Raw genomic sequence first — 17,477 nt, forward strand, 5'->3', positions numbered from 1 at the left:
GCTCCTGGAGGAAAGTGAGAAATAAATCTCACATGCTGGCTGGGGAAATCTGGAACCTATCTTAAACTTGCTGAGGTTGAGAAACAGCACATTAAAGAAATTAGCAAATAAAGGAGGTTAGGTTTCTCTTTCTTTTGTCAACCCTGGCTTTAGCTCTCTTTAATGCGCAGCGGAAACCTCGAAAGTTTCTGCAAAATAACAGAAACTCGTTCCCAAGAGATAAATGTTACCTCAACCTTGTTTGTTTCTGACGTACCTCCTTCACGTTTATTCTTTGGTAAATTGTAATTCCCCGCCTGGCCTCTTAAGCGCTGCAGCTCAATTCCCCCCTCCTCCTCCCAACACTATGGCAGCCGCTCGCGCACGCATCTCGATGGTTTCTCCAAACAGAGCCTCTTGCTCGAATGTCAACGATTTCGCCCCCACCCCCACCCCCCGGGGGACAGAGGTCTGTTTTCATTCGCGTCCTCTGTGACATCACGAGGCGGAAGTCGGAAACAGGAAGTGTTTACCGCGACGACGAGAAGATGGCGACTACTGTGGATACTGGAGCTTCTGAGGATGGGACGGTGAGAGATGAGCGTTGCTGGACGAGTGATAGGAGATCGTTGTAGGGCAATCTGGCCACCGGACTGCAACCGAAAGCTTCAGTCCAAGCACAGCCCGAGGTGTCGCGTTGGGAAAGGTTGCTTGTATCTTGGGAAGTAAGGGATTTGGTTTGGCTGCTCTGAATCTGTTGCCAGGGATGGTAAACCTGGGCTGAACTACAACTCCCAACATCCCCAGCGGCCTCGCTGTGAGCTGCAATTCAGCAATGCCTAGAAGACAACTTAATCTTAGTAGATTTTATTTTTATTTGGCGTATGGCACCTGTTAGCCAGGGATCACCGAGGTGGCTGGCTGGCTGCCTCTTGAAAGGGATTTTTTCGGGATTTTTATCTTTTAAATTTTAAAAGATAAAAATTTTCGATCTTTGTAGAAAAGAGACCGGTCAAAGCAGATGATGGGAAGAGTTAATGGTGCAAAAGTGGGATAAAAAAAGAGAATCTCATTCTTTTTGTTTTGTTAATACTGTAGGGTGAATAAGTAGATGCTGAAAGTGTAAATTTAAAATATTCTACAAATTATCAGTTTAGTTCCATTTCTCCTGTATTTAGGAATCGGTTGAGGAAAGCCTTTTTACATGTAGCCTCATCCCTTCTCCTCTTGCATGTTGAGATATTTTGCCCATTGATTTGTTGATTGGGACCCATCAGGTTGTTTTTGACTTCTAGCAACTGCATAGATTTTATCCATGATTGGTCTGTAATCTGTCCTTTCAAGACTCCCAGTGGTTCACTTCATCCTCACTGTAACTGAATCTAGCCATCTTACTCCGGGGTCCCCAAACTTGGCAACTTTAAGACTTGTGGACTGCTATGCTGGCTGGAGAATTCTGGGAGTTGAAGTCCACAAGTCTTAAAGTTGCCAGGTTTGGAGACCTGTGATCCTACTGCTGGCTGACCTATTTCCCCTTATATTGTTAACATTATATAGATATATACACATATTATATAATCATTAACATTGTATTGTTGAGAGTGAGAAAGGATAATTGGTTTTTTCTTGGGTTTTGACAAACCACTCCATCATCCTTGATCACTTTCTGTATTTTAATTGTAATGGGTAGAGAGAATTTACTATGAAAGTATTTTCATTTTCTCTTGGTACTATATTGCTAAAGTTCAAGACAGTAATTATACTTCAAAAGCCTCTGTCTTAAACTTTTTGATCTCTTAGAAAATACAAAATTAGGTATCAGATCCTGAGTGACAAAATTAGACACATCTTGGTCATGGTTTTAGACGAGTACAAATAGACAATAACAGCAGTGAAAATCCCATATATCCACCAAGTCAGATCCTAAAAGTGTCAGGCCTGTATGCCAACCATGGGCTAAAATGCAAGAAGCAATAGAACCAATCCCATAACAAATGGGCTCTGTCAATTAAAAGGAATTTGGCTAAAATCAGTATGGTAACAAAAATGTTTAGTGTTTTATTTAGTAGGTGATCCTGATTGTGAAACTGCTTTTTATACATAGTGTATTGTATAACCCTTTATCTCAATCCCAGATTATTATTTTTTAAAAAACATATTCCAGATGGTTTCCAACACTTCAGACAGTCTGATGACAGCTGAAGAAGCTGCTGCCCAAAAGAGAGAAGAACGGCTTAGAAAATTCCGGGAGCTTCATTTGAAAAGGGTAAGTTTACTTTGTGACTTTTGGATTCAAATCCCAGAACAATAAATCTACTGGGCCATACCCTTTTAAGACTTAATTAAATTATATAGCACAGTGTACAAGATTTATGGAGCAACAGTTTAACATGCAAGATAGAAAATAGCTTGGAGAGGGCGAGAAGAAAAAAAGATTAGTAGTGTAGGACATAAAATTTGTAATACTTTTTATTTTAATTCTGTTTGCTGCCAAAAGTCACTTGTTGATGTAGGCATCCATATAAATGGGATAAATAAATAAATAAAAAATAAAATAACTATTTTGTACAGTCTTAATACTGGGAGTAGGACTCAGCCATGGAAACTGATCTTCTGAGAAACTACATGCCTGCATCTTTTCAGGATTCCTGAAAGTGAAAATAATAGGAAACGAGCTGACCTCATATTTTTGGAAATACATTGTCAATATCTTAAGAACAACTCCATAATTAGAGGTAATCTGAGGTCCCTGGAATTACCAGCGATAAATGAATGTTTTTATATTGCCAAAGCTGAGGAATGATGTTACAGGTGGTGCCTGAGTGAAGAAAGAGCTCCTAAATTCATCTTTAACTCTTATTTAAATTCTTAAATCAGAACTTGTACTTACAAACCGATTGCCTGCTACTAAAAAATGGCAGATGGGGTTATCCTTCCTGGAGCCAATAAATCATTGAAACTCCACTTTCAGGAACCACTGAAATTTTAAGGCTGTATTTAAAAAACACATTATTTTAGCAATTAATCAGCTCAAGAAGGAGAACATCACTCACCATCTTCAGTAGTAGGTAGCCTTTAAGGGTTGTTCTTCAATCACCATGTTCTTCGCCTGGGGAATGCTTGTTGTATTAAATGACAGTAAGAGCCAGAACAATTACTATTGTGCAGTAACAGCCCACCAATAAGCAGATTAATAAGCCTCAGCTGCAGGATCTGCTTTTCAATTTTTATTCGCATTGCCACAAGAATTCACTGGTAGAGTTTTTCTTACAATTGGTGAAGTTTGTAACTTTCTTAATTTTTTTGCTGCTTATCCCCGATTTGTTTCTGTTTTCTAATTTATCAATCGCTGCTAAATGGGAGATGTTATCTCTTGTTTATTTTTAAAAGAACGAAGCCCGTAAGTTAAATCATCAGGAAGTTGTAGAAGAAGATAAAAGGCTGAAGTTACCAACCAACTGGGAAGCAAAAAAGGCTCGCTTAGAATGGGAACTCAAAGTGGAAGAAAAGAAAAAGGTAAACAAGCAAAAAAAACATTAGAAGAAGTCCCTATGGTTACTGTTTTTTCACTGGGTTATATTAGAAATGAGCAATGATAGATACAATCAGGTGGGATTCTGCTGGTTAGGATGGTTCTATAGAACCGGTTGCTATGATTCTGCAGTTTGGAGAAACAGCAAATCATGCCCCTGGCTGGCTTCGCCCTCCCCTCCCCATCTAGTTAGCCCTTATCTTGCACATCACGCACATGCCCAACATCGCTGATTGCATTCTCCCCCGCCCAGTCACTCAAGTTTTTTTTTCCCCTCCTGATGATCAGTTGTTCTGACGATCAGCTGTGTGCCGGGATCCCCCTCTCTGTCTTACTGTTTCACCCAGGAGGCTTTCCTGAGGCCCCAGGAGCCCCAAAAATGGAGTGTGTGTGTGTGTTGCAAAAAAAGAAGCCACACCCATCCAGTCACATGGCCACGCCCATCTAGCCACGCCCACAGAACTGGTAGTAAAAATATTTGCATCCCACCCCTGGATACAATACTTGCACCGTTACTGGAAAATACTGGCATCCAAATATAGTCCTGCATTAGTGCACAAAATATGTGATATACATTAATAACTCTCAAAATAATTCTATCAAAGATATTTTTATGTTTTAAGTGGAAGGGCCAAACGTAGCTTCTGAAAGACCAAAATTCTGTTCCAAAAAATGAGATTTCATAACCCTTCGCCAAACGAGTAAAACCACAGTTCGCATAATATTTTTTAGAATTTCTAATATAACATTAGCATGCATTTGCGATTTCAAGGAAACTTATTCTTTTGTGCCATATGCTTGCAACAGGCCACTCAGTGAGTCTTTGAATTAGGCAGGATTTAAACAAGGGGTTTCATAATTCATTCCTTTTGTCAGGAGGTTCTAATCTAGAACACTGTCAAAAGAGGTTGGAATTATGGATATCAGAAAGAGAAATCATCAGCAGATCATGTATAATTTAGCTGAAGACTAATTTTATAAGGAAATGTAAAATATAAATTTTAGCTCATAGAGGAATGTTGTTTTGAGGATCTGTGTTTTAAATTATTAACATGAGTTTACTATATACTAGGAATGCCTACTGAAAGGGGAAGATTATGAGAGAGTAAAGCTGCTAGAAGTAAGTGCAGAAGATGCAGAACGCTTTGAGAGGAAAAAGAAGAAGAGAAATCCTGATCTTGGGTTTTCAGGTAGGGGGAATGATCCTTACTGTTTTCAAATACATGTTGTACGCCATGGCCCATAACGGGTTCTTCTATAGCCATGATGGCAAACCTATGGCAAGCGTGCCAGAGGTGGCACGCAGCGCCCTCTCTGTGGACACGCAAGCCGTCACCCAGCTCAGCTCCACCGCGCATGCACACCTCCCCACTGCCAGCTGGTCTTTGGATCTCCGCCATGGATGTGAGCCACATGGGGAACACGTGTGTATTGCATTTTGGGGATGCATGAGTGTGCGCTTTGGGCAGTCAATGCCGAAAAGGTTAGCCATCACTGTTCTATAGTATTTGGCCCTGTGGGTCATAAAAAAATTGGAAGGGGATCATAAAACATTTTCAGAATTGATTGTGGTTACACAGCCAAAGTGGGAAGATTGTCAGAGATACTTGTCCATCAAAACATCTTTATTTATTATTTATTCTTCTGTATGTAAATGAAGACTCAATCATGCAGGCCAAAAGTATCTAAAGAGGTTAAATCATGGCAACTGGACCAAAGTTTATTAAGCCGAGAGATTTCGTTACTCATCCAAGTAACTTCTTTAATCAAAATGAAAAATTTTTGGTTAGGTATAGTGTCAGAAAGTTGGAACGTACTAACTCTCCCATACTGACTGCAAGGAGTTTCTTCTCAAAATGAAATGCATTATGTAAATGAAGAGCATTATTTACATATTGCATTTCATTTTGAGAAATCCCGCAGCAGTCAATCTGGCAGAGTTAGTACATTCCAAGGACTTTCTGACTCTGTGCCTAACCTAACCCCCCAAAAAATCATTTTGACTGAAGAACTTACTTGGATGAGTAACAAAACATCTCTGTTTAATAAACTTGGTCCAGTTGCCGTGATTTCATCTTTTAAATATTCTTCATCTTATTCCTAAGAAAAAGGTTACACAAATTTATTTATCATTGTGGTGGCAGGGGAATAACAATATTGTTGAGATAAGGTTGCCCTATTTAGTAAGTTTATTGTTCATTAAGCTAATTTCTTTGCTCCATAGACTATGCAGCTGCTCAATTACGTCAGTATCAGCGGTTGACCAAGCAAATTAAACCTGATCTGGAAAAGTATGAAAAATTAAGAGAAGAAAGGCAAGTAATTTTTTTCACAGGTTGATGATGATGATGATGTGGTAGAAGGATCTAGAACGAATATTTACAAATGAGATCATTTCCAAAGGCATATGAATTAGAACACATGACTTAGGAAGGTAATTGAGCCTGCAATTTTGATCATAAGGCATGATGGTTGTAATGTGATTGTGCACATTGCATTTTGAATGCCGCAGTCATTAAGCAAACCCATTGTTCGTTATGTTTTTTGCTGCAAATTAGAAATAGTGGTTTCTGGCAAAAATATAAATCATGGCCCCATGACAAGAAGACTCTGCAAACGACCATAAATGCAGCTTGGTGGCCCAAAATGTGACGTGTGCGTGTGAGGTTGATAAATCTGGGTATAAGCTTTTTCAGGCTACATTATAATTTTGAACAGACACTAAATGACCAGTCCTAAGTCAAGGACTACCTTGACTACTAATTTGCACAGCTGGCATTAAAGTAGAGGGGTAAAGTTCCATCTACTTGGTTCAATTTTGGTTAAAGAGAATGAGAAAAGTTGAAGATTACAGATATGGAATTAGAGTACAGACTCTTAATCAGCACTACTGTAATGGGTAAGATTAATATTTTTTTGTCCCAAATTCCTGAGCTAGAGAAATTTCACAAAAATGTTACTGTTAACATTCATTTTCTCCTTCAGTGGCGAAGATTTTTTTCCAACTTCAAATAGTTTACTCCATGGAACTCATGTGCCCTCCAAAGAAGGCGTTGACAAAATGGTTTCAGATCTTGAAAAACAGTGAGTGCCATATTCATAAGGAACTGCACGTTTAAATTTATTAAGCATCTTGTATATGTGTTTATCATAGACCTCCTGCTGAAGTTTTATTTCAGATTGCATTATTTAAGCACTTTGTACTTAAGAGTCCATCTCATTTTCTTTCCTATTTATTTTCCAAATAATATAATTATCAGACAAGGCTTTGCCCCTTTTAAATGATTCTAAGTAATTATATTAACTATAGAACCCAGAGATTGATTTGCTTTGGAGTGGATTAATGGAGTTTTTTATTCCCCTTGACTCCATTAGCTGAATATACAAGGAAAAAAAATTATATTACTGTCTTCAAATGAAAAACACCCGGTACCTCATTAAAATATGAATTCAAGATATATATATACGAACATAGACTGAGTATTTCGGTTTCTCTTTCAGAATTCAAAAACGTGAAAAATACAGCCGGAGACGTTCTTACAATGACGATGCAGATATTGACTACATTAATGAGCGGAATGCCAAGTTCAATAAGAAGGCTGAGAGGTTCTATGGGAAATACACTGCAGAAATTAAACAGAATTTGGAAAGAGGGACAGCTGTATAGACCAAAAAGTTCAGGAGGTTGGCCTTGCTTTCTCGGTTTGGCTTCCTTAAAACCTTCATGTGCAAAATACACCTTGCAAACATATTCTATAGTATTCCTTCCCTCAAAGGGTATGTTAGAAAAGTTTTAACCATTATGTAATTGTAGAAAACCAAAGTATTTGAAGTTATGGTTGGTGAGCCAATTGTTATTTCATTTTTGTTTTTTTAATGAAGATGAAAATATTAAATCACAAATCCAGATTTTTTAATGTACCTGTGGTTTATTTGAAAACCATATTGTGTTAGTTGATAGTTACTTTTGGTCGTTCGATTAAACTAAGAGTCATAGCATATAAATCTGTTTTTAATTGAAAACACTTTTGATATGTCTGCTTAACGAGCATCTGGTTTATAACACAATTAGTGGGAAGCCCCAAAATTAATGAAACATAATTCAGACAGATGCACAAAACATATCCAAAGTAGTCTTGGCTTTTGTACACAAAAAAAAGCTGGGTTAGAAAGCTCCTTAAATATTATATTTAGAAACATGTGTAATATTGTTTATACAGGTAATCTTCAACATACGACTGCTTGTTCAGGGATCTCCATAGTGCCACACTGCCCCAATTTCCCAGCACCCACTTGCTACCCATCCTGTTTCCCAGTGCCCACCCACAGCATCTTTCCATCCCCTCATAATCCTTACTTGGTACTCAACTCTTTCCACTTAATCACCCTTATAGTCCTCAGGTTACAGCAACAATGGAGACTGCTGTCACTAAGTAATGCATTCATATATCATGCTTATTGACTGTCATTATTGGTAATTCCACTCAAATTACTATTGTAACCAGAGGATACTTTTATAACAAATTGTTTCATCAAGATGGCATAATTGGTTGTTTTATTATTCTGTTACATCAGGTGTCAGATGTGTAAAAGGCATTTGTGCCTGAGTTAATGGTGGCACACAGTATCCTCAACAATTGGCTGCTGTTCAGGGTTACCTTCCTCCTTTTAGGCCTCACAAGTTGATGTAGCCTTGTAAATTTCCTTAATGTTCAATTCTTAAAACAAAACTCAGCCTGTAAAATGGCATTGAAGCTTTTCCTCCCTCCAAATGTTCTTGTGCTTGCTGGAATGGGGTGCTGCCTCAATATGCTTGCTCTTTTCTGCTTGTTGCCAGCTGAGCTGCCAAACTAGGCAGGAATCCCACCAGCATATGGTGCTCATTATAGCTTCTAGCCCTGGCAATTGAGATAACCCTCTTGCCTGCCTGAAATTGCTGTTGCCTGTAATAATTGGTACATTGCTGAAAAGCTGGGGGGTTCAATTTGCTAGAAAGTGTGTAAGTAAACTGTCAGTGGGGGAATTAAGAGTCCATTTCCTCTGGAGTTTCTAGGGCTGTATACCCAATTATTTGTGGTAACATATGACTTTACTGCCATTGGAGTTGGTTCCAAAACTGAAGGTGGTACAGAATACTTGGCTGATGCAATTGGAGGACTGTGCTGGCTTGCCTTTACAGAGCTTGGGGCTAAGTTCTGACGTCTCTTTTCTCCATCTTGGCCTACTGCTTGCATTCTGTCAATAGCATTTTACATCTAATGCAAGAAAAGTCTACTCCTACTCTGGGACAAGAAAATAATTCAGGCCTGGATAGAGTTTGGGAAGATCTTTATAGGCTCCTAAAGGCGAATGAATTCAACGTTTTGAAGACTTCCACTTTAATGAAGAAAGCTTCCAAACAAAGGACAAGCTTGATCACAAAATTGCCTAGGTATATGTTAATTTTCCAAGATTTATTAATGAAAATTTGGGGAAGTCATGAGGATGTGCTCGGCATGATTAAAGATAGCTGTTTTATCATTTTTGTATCAACTTTCATGTTTGTAAAATATCACAACTGTTAATTCAGAATTCATTAGTTACCTGTGACCATACAGGTTTCTGATCAATTTATGTGCAACAGAGTTGTAAAAATCTTTAATACTCTTTGCAGTAAGTTTCCTTTCTCAGCATTTGAGAATATAGTTAAATATCCAATATCTCCAATAAAATGAATTCTGATTTATAACCCATTCAAGAGCATTTCTAATTTAGTATTGCAATTCTTTATTACAAAGGTTGCAAGTTTATCTCCAGACAATAACTTGGATCCCTTATTTTACTGATGAAGGGCAACTGTACACAGGATAAAGCTATTAATTTTCATTTTAATCTTCTAGCAAAGAGAAGAAACATTTCTACATACTTTCTTCCAGCACCATCTTGCAGTTGGCAATATCATTTAAGCAGATGAAACTAAATTTGTAGATATGCCTTATTTGGGTACTTGCAAGGAAAAACAGGTACCCAGCAACTCCAAAAATTGTTAACGTTCATTTTGCTCCTTTAAACTCTCTGTGGACTGATTTGGAAGTTTCAAGTGGTACTTCTAATACATTATACTTCTGCTCTAAAGTATCCATTGTACCCCTTAACACAAAAACAGAATAATTCCAAACCAGTCTGTTCAATGGATGGCAAGCATTCCAGGAGGTTCACCAATAGTTTATGGGTAATCCATCTCTGTACTCATATACTACTTGGATCTTTTCTTTTTCAGACAAAAGAATCTAATCAAACATGTAATTTGCTAAAATAGCTATTTTTGCATGTCTTTGTTCCTTTGAATAAAAACAGTACATTTCCACAGAATATTCAGTTTATTTGAAATTCTTTATTACAGATTTTTATGAAAATTGCAGAAAAAATGCAGCTTATACAAAGTCATCCTTCACTCATTTTGAATGCCATTTTTTCTTGAATAACCATTGTAATGTCAAACAGTTCAAAACATTTGGCTATAGTACAATATTTACACAAACTATGAAATTAAGTAAAAAACAATCAACAGCATATTACCTAAATTTGCCCTGCCCAGCCCTTTCTGCTTGAAGCATGACTTCTTTAAATGTTTGTGTCAAGCTTATTCACAGCTAAATAAGAACTTTAGAAATTTTTCTTACAATTGTTGCAAGGAGAGTAATTTATGGAGTGTTGGTAACAGGCAAGGATTAATATGAAAATACTAGAACTTCACTAATGTATCTTTTGTTGTCTTTGTACTTACTGCAATTGTTAAAGCAAAACATTTAACTACATAGCTAAAATGAATTGCCAAGAGGAGCCATACATAACAGTTTAAAAGTGCTTAACATTATAAAATGAAGAAACCTTCATTTGTTACACACTAAAATCTATCAGTAAGATATTCCTGTTTGTGACATAATCCATTTCAGCCAAAAAGCAAAATTTACAGAAAAAAATCCTACCTGCATTCACTTTGTCTGTATATTCCATTTTCTATCTGCAAAACAAATTCTAGTTTCAAATGAGGTAACCTACATTTAAATCTCAAATATGAGATATTTTGGATTTCGGATGCTATTAACCAGAACAGAACTACTAGCGTGCTCTGAAAGTTGTACTTTCAGGTAAAAAAATTATGAAACTCTATTTTCTTCATTCTTAACAGGAATCCACTGGCCAACAGAGCCCCTTTTCTCTTGTTGGGGATACTACCAGGTTTTTACAAAGCAGACTTGCTGATTTCAGGGCCAATGGCCTTGGCATTATATTCTGAAAAATAGAAAATTAGAGTAAGTCAGGAATTGTCATAAGTCAATCATTATTTGTTCAAGCAAATATGTTTATTCTTACAGGTAGCATAATAAAATATTGGATTTTTAGGATATTTAGGGATAGTCCTACAGTATCCTAAAACTACAATTCTTCCTAAGGATGTACAAAAGTACTAAGTTTCACAGAAATTACATGAACAAAATAAAATGCAAACTCACAAATCAATGCTATATGAACTTAAGTACTTTGCTTTTCTTAATATTCATAATAGCCATGAAGAAATTAAGTTTCTCCTATACTAGGAATATTCTTTGCATGGTTTTGAATTAAAGGTGACAGGATAACAACAAAATAAGGACTTGGAAGGTACCTTGGAGGGCTTCTAGTCCAAATCCCTGCTCAAGTAGGAGACCTTATTCCACCCCAGAAAAGTGGTTGGAATATGACAATTCCTTGCATGATAATTTGGGAACAACTCTGCCAAAATTTAATTGGGCTGTATAAGATTGCAAAACCATCCTACACTAAAATCTCTAATCAGTTTCTTGCTTTCAGACAACTGAACTTACGTTAGGACTAGGAGTAATGCCCCTCATCACAGATGTCATCTCAATTCCTTTTTTCTCTTCTGTCTGTTAGAAAGAAGATTTACATTTTAAGTTACTGCCACCTAAATAATTCAACGAATGGTGTGGTCTCGTCTCTTGATTAACACACAAACACTAGAATTGCTAATCTGAAAATACTTCTATCAGACTTCCAATAGATTGGTATTAAGAAGCAAGTATAGACAAGTGGCTGCAATTTATGCTCATCTTTGCTATTTTCAGTACATTTAGCTCAAGATTAATACCCATTCTTAAATTTTAGTTTCTTTTCAAAATGGATTAATGGAAAGGTTTCCATTAATACTTCATTAAGAATTACATTTTGTTATTTCTTATTAAAGAATTGAGGAAATATTTTCAAATAGGCAGTTAGTTCCTGTCTTTTAATACCTGCTAATGGAACGTGTAGAATATTTTAATACCACCTGAAATCACAGTTTTTATTCTTAATTTGTTCAATTTTATGTTTTCCAACCCCTCCCATGAGCCAGAACAATAATCAATTACCAACAGATTTTCTTCATCAGAACTGCAGACCATATTCATGATTTCTATTTTGAATTTGAATGGGCATCTTCAGTCTCAAGAGACTATGATATCGTGCTCTGAAAAGAGGCCCTAAAACAGCATCTAGTGTGGCTAAAAAGGCCAATTCGAGTGGCAATCCCTTCCACACTGAAGACAGATAGTCTGTCTTCTGTCTAGCCCTCAGATTTCGCTGGTTCTGGGACTGCCTCTTTGCTTCAGCCTGCAGAACGAGCGTCTCTTCGAATTGAAGAAGGCCATGCTGTGTCTTTAGCCTCCAAGCTGAACTATCAGAGGTCAAGGTTTCCCAGCTGTTGATGTCCATTCCCAAGGCCTTTAGATCCTTCTGGCGTATGTCCTTATATCGCAGCTGTGGTCTCCCTCTAGGGTGCTTTCCCTGCACTAATTCTCCATACAGATCTTTCAGAATCCAACCATCAGCCATCCTCACAACATGCCCAAGCCAGCATAGATGTCACTGTTTCAATAGTATATACATGCTAGAAATTCTAGCATGTTCCAAGACTGAACTATTTGGAACTTTGTCATGCGAGGTGATGCCAAGAATACATTGGAGACAGTGCATATGAAAGGTGTTCAACTTTCTCTACTGCCATGCAGAGATGGGTTTCTACCGGTTCTGTCCACCTCTGTACAACCGGTAGCTCTGAAGAGCAGCAGACATAGAACCGGTCCTATGTCTGCTGATGTTTTTGCCCACCCGGCCTCTAACCTCATCTTTATTTCCTGATTTTTCAACTTCAGCTACTGAACAAGGCACAGCTGTAGTTAAAAAAACAAGAAAAGAGGGCTGTTTCAAAGGCTGCTTCTTGGCATAGAGTGCTAATGACATTTGATGATTTACAGGCACGCATCGTAAATCCCTTTGTAAGTCTGATTTCTATAAGACAGAAATAAAGTATGTAAAATGTGTTGTGTGTTTGGATAATGGATTTCTGGAAAAAAAAATGTTCCATGACAGTTGAAATATATATTTTGTTTAAAGTTTAAAATCCATTTGATATAGTTTGACTGGGTTAACAAGAAAAAATTTAGCTGCATTAGGGTTAGGGTTTCTCTTTTCTATAGAAAGAATGTTTAAAATACACAAATTTCTCAGAGATCAGTTTTACCCCTGCCCCCATACTTACTAAAAGGCACCAACATTCTCTCATCAGCTTTAATTTAGTGTTCTATTATTTCTTTAAGAAACTCAATGCAATGACTTTCAAAACCAGCCAATAATTCAACAATTGCACTGTAATTTGAAGACAGATATCTAACATCATTCACTCAATTACAAGGCATCCGATGTATTTATTTTTTTCCAAGATTTGCCATTATTTGTAAGATACACTGTAAGATGCTTCAAACATTGCCATCTTCATATCTGGACAAAGAATTTTCCAAAGAATTTTGGAATACTTTGACAACCCAATATTTTTCCCCCGGAATACCTTTTTCTGTCAAGCGAAGAGGTCTTGTTAGAGCGCAATTTCTCCACCTTCCATAAACTTCAGGACATACTGTTCTTCCAAACCCATAGTATCCTCAGCTTCTTGATTTACTTCTGGAGTAACACCTGTGATAGTAAGATCTAATAGGAGATCTACTCCGTGATTGATGTATTGGATGTGAGCTAGGATGTCTTCCATAATATCTAAAATGGGATCTTTCCCGGTATCTGTAATTGTGTGATCTTGAATGACTCCTGGAATAAGATCTTGAGTATCCTCTGAATACTCCTCTGGATCTCCGAGAACAAATCCTTTTTGCATGTGATCTTGATCTGCTCCTTGATCTACTCCAGCTTGTGGAGGAAGATGAAATAATTGAACTGTAAGATGAATCATTAGAAGATACTGAGGAGGATCGCTTGCTACAGCTGCTCCTTGAACATGACAGAGATCTCCCTTTAGGTGAGCTCAGAGTCAAATCATCCATGAATCCTATCATCTCATCTGTTGTCTTGCTCACTTTCTGCTTTTCAGAAATTTTAGAACATGCCCCTTCTGCTGTCTGCTGTCCAGTCCCAAATACTTTGGATTGAAAAAAAAAACATGTTTCAGAAAACCTCAACACCGTAAAGTTACATTTCTTCTATTACTTATGGTCTTTCTGAACTGCCTTATTTCATATTCCATTTTATAAACATCACTAGAACTATTTTCCAACTTTATTCAAATCCTAGCAATAATCAAGTATTTAGGAGACAAGCCTAAGCAATTCAGACACCTGTTTCAGTAGATTAAGAGTCTATCTGCACTTAGTCAAAATGCAGCTGTTACGTAACTACCATTTTAGCTTTTTAGGAACACACATCATTGCTATGGAATCCATCCTACTATAAACACAACTATAAACAAGTCTTTCCTTCTATAAATCTGTTTTCCTTATTTTCACTTTCATCATTTTTAATAAATCCGATGCATATTTAGAAAGATTGTACCCTGCTCCTTTCCTTTATCTCAGAATTTCAGACTATAAATATCCTAGCTATAAAACATTAACTAAACATAAACCAATTCATTGTTGAAAAGAAATTACCATTAAGTGCCACAGAAATCTCTTTCTTCTTGCAACTTCCATTGATTTGGTGAGGACTCCTGTAAAAGAGTTTTAAGATTCACAATCAAATTTTATAACTAGATCAGCTTTTCCTGATGCAAAAACATCAGTATTTTTCCTAGTGACAGAATACTGAGGTTTATTTCATAAGTACTGTAGTTTGCAATGAAATGCCCTGTAAAATAGCACATATTCAAGCACATCTTGAGGTACTATAGTAAACAGTACATGGGGGGAAAATCAATTATGTTCAGCCAATTCATCTGTCATCCACCAGCAATATTCATTTTAATTAAATTAAAAGGATACCAAAATTCGCACAGTATACCAAGCCATGTTAATCACTCTGCACACCACTGAACCACAAAGCAGCCAGGAGAGAGATGCAATCCCAATGAGCACATTTCATATATTAAACTTTTGGCCAGCTAGGTGGGTCTTAATTTCCCTGTGCTAAGGTGCTGGGTCGTTAGAATTTAACCATTTCTCCCTCTCTCTTGCCCAGTTTAGCAATACTTACTCTATCTTTGGTTATTGTAACTATCCTCAATGCCTTTGGCTATGATTTTAAACAAACACATTAGGGAAAAAAGACCAAGACCAGAAGGAGTTTAAAAAACAAGGAGTAAACTGCACTGTTACAAACTCCATCCAACTTCAAGTTTATAGCCAAATAATGACAGGACTACAACAAAGGAAAGATAAGAAGAAATTAAGTCTTTTTGTTTAACCACAAATTTTAAAAAAATCTGTAATTTGCCCATTAAAACCTGACAGTAGCAGAAATCGGGTATACAATTTCTGTATAAACCAACGCACTGCCCTTATTTCTGCTTTGATACAGGATTTCCGAATAAAATGTTCAGAACCGAATTGAATTTTACGACCAATGGTGAGTACAGAAAGATTTTACAAAACAAATCAAGGGCAACGCGGAAAGGGTGGACTTTGCGAGCAGATTTTAACGAAGGAAGACCCAATACGGATTTCTACACACTTCGAGCAGCTTCGGCCGATTTTTGCAGACAAGGCTGCTCAAAGGGGAACCCAGGGCAAGCTTACCTCACACACACACACAAACACACACACACACACACACAGCCATAAACAACAACAGGCAATAACTAAGGGTGAGCAAAATCTCCTCTCTTCAGTACTTCGACACGATCATCTTAATGCTGCGAAATGGGCGCCCTGCAGTTTTCTTGGAGTGAGGTGGAAACCCGACACCACCCTCAGGCCTTTAGGTGTAGCGTTAATATCTCAGGAGGGGAAGGATCAGTGCGGTTAAATCAGGGTTAACTGTGTGAATTTAGCCTTCGTGCCGCTGCCCGTCCAAAGCAGAACGTTTTTTTTTTAGATCCAACATTCAATTAAAAAAAAAAAGCCGAATAAGGACTTACTGGCTCCGCGGAGGTCCCTGAGGGGAGAGCTCGGCTTCCTTAGTCACCGCCATTAGAGCAAAAAAGGCGAGGGGAGGGAACGCCTGAAAGAAGAAACACTCCGAATTCCTCACGCCAACGACGAAATAGGTTAAGAAAAGCCCGCTCGGCTGCCGGTCAAGACGCCGCTCGCGACTCCCGAGGAGAAAATAATTAGCTCTCCGTTAGTTGCAACCGCCGCCAAAGAAACCGCTTCCTTCGAGCGCCCGACTCCGACTGAAGGAACCAGAAGCTTCCAGAATAGCCTGGCACCCGTTGAATGGCAATGGCGTTATTGCGCATGCGTACTACAGTGTGGGCGTGGCCTGAATTGTCACCATAGAAACAGGGTTCTGCTCCCCTCAGCTGTGCCCAGGTACTCTTCACTTACAACAGGTTCAAAGCTACAGTGGCACTGAAAGAAGTGACTTATGACCCTTTTTCACAATTATGACCATTGCAGCTTCCCCATGGTCACATGATCAAAACTCACCACGCTCGGCGACTGATTCATATTTATGACGGTCCCAGGGTCATGGGATCCCCTTTTGCGACCTGACAAGCAAAGTCAGTGGAGAATCCAGATTCACTTACCAACCATGTTACTAACTTAGCAAATGGAATGATTCACTTAACAACCATGGGTAGAAGTCATAACATGAGGGCAAAATTCACTTAACAAATGTTTCACTTAGCAACATAAATTTTGGGCTCAGTTGTAATTCGAGGACTACCACTATTGTGCTGTACCGGTAGACCTCAACTTACATCAGTTCACTTAGTGACAATTCAAAGTTCAAAGTCCTGAAAAATTATGACCTTTTTTCACACTTGTGACTGTTTGCAGCCTCCCCACTGTCACGATTAAAATTTCGGACACTTGGCAACTGGCATGTATTTATGATACATTTGATTACCTTACAGGGAAAAAAAGTAAACCTACAGAAATCGACTTCCTAGGGAATTAGAAATCGAGAATCTTTCGGAAACATTCTCATGATTTGCACTTTCCACCTTGCCTCATTCTTAAGCATAAAAAGCAGTTGTGGGGGCAATTGCCACTTCTTTTTAAAATGCCAGTTTTGCCTCCCATGCTAGATTTGACCTTGATACAGGCCCAATGTCTGATTTTTTTTTTTTAATATAGACCAGGGATCTCCAACCTTGGCAACTTTAAGACTTGTGGACTTCAACTCCCAGAATTCCTCAGCCAGCTTTGAATTCTGGGAGTTGAAGTCCACAAGTCTTAAGGTTGCCAAGGATAGAGACCCCTGACATAGACCACCCTGTCCTTGAATGGCTAGGTGGACTGGACATTAACATTTGAACCATCCTAAGTCCATGTATTTGCCATATGCTAAATAAATGACCTTGACATAACAGAATAGTTGTTTCGATTTTTAAAAAGATTCAAAACACAGGCATCACCGTTCTCGGTAAAGCGCCAACGCAGCCCACTACTCGCTACCAAATCGTTCCCTCCCTCCGTCGCTTGGGGCGCATGCGCAGCGTGCAAGCGGGCTGTGGAGAACGCCTTGCGCACGTGCGAGCAGGCGAGCCGAGTTC

General features: G+C 38.2%; 2 protein-coding genes across 4 annotated transcripts; one reads left to right on the forward strand and one right to left on the reverse strand.

Annotated features, from left to right (window-relative positions):
- Positions 1-505: 505 nt before the first annotated feature.
- SYF2 (SYF2 pre-mRNA splicing factor) lies at positions 506-9,862 on the forward strand. Of its 3 annotated transcripts, none has more exons than XM_087939635.1 (7): positions 506-668; positions 2,144-2,245; positions 3,370-3,495; positions 4,584-4,701; positions 5,736-5,826; positions 6,497-6,595; positions 7,013-9,862. In XM_087939635.1, the coding sequence occupies exons 2-7, from the start codon at positions 2,144-2,146 to the stop codon at positions 7,176-7,178; spliced, it is 702 nt and encodes a 233-aa protein (XP_087795761.1). In that variant the 5' UTR covers positions 506-668; the 3' UTR covers positions 7,179-9,862. The 3 variants fall into 3 exon arrangements, with proteins under 3 accessions (XP_087795761.1, XP_087795762.1, XP_026558377.1); XM_087939636.1 differs by having other exon boundaries at positions 506-569; positions 2,115-2,245; XM_026702592.2 differs by having other exon boundaries at positions 506-569.
- Positions 8,490-16,206, reverse strand: RSRP1 (arginine and serine rich protein 1). Its single transcript, XM_087939634.1, is given in 6 exon segments — positions 8,490-10,717; positions 10,719-10,786; positions 11,359-11,417; positions 13,380-13,961; positions 14,470-14,528; positions 15,894-16,206. Coding segments are annotated over 6 exon segments (888 nt in total). The 5' UTR covers positions 15,947-16,206; the 3' UTR covers positions 8,490-10,650.
- Positions 16,207-17,477: the final 1,271 nt, after the last annotated feature.

The sequence above is a fragment of the Pseudonaja textilis genome, chromosome 10 (assembly GCF_049901715.1).
Source record: "Pseudonaja textilis isolate UNSWEBS1 chromosome 10, rPseTex1.2, whole genome shotgun sequence".
NCBI classification, from domain to species: domain Eukaryota; kingdom Metazoa; phylum Chordata; class Lepidosauria; order Squamata; family Elapidae; genus Pseudonaja; species Pseudonaja textilis.

What these genes read in the sequence shown, in the direction of transcription:
- SYF2 (XM_026702592.2), top strand. Translation starts at nt 528, where the DNA reads ATGGCGACTACTGTGGATACTGGAGCTTCTGAGGATGGGACG. An exon ending in GGGAGCTTCATTTGAAAAGG is followed by an intron (nt 2,246 to 3,369) that starts GTAAGTTTACTT and finishes TATTTTTAAAAG; the next exon opens with AACGAAGCCCGTAAGTTAAA. An exon ending in TCCTGATCTTGGGTTTTCAG is followed by an intron (nt 4,702 to 5,735) that starts GTAGGGGGAATG and finishes TTTGCTCCATAG; the next exon opens with ACTATGCAGCTGCTCAATTA.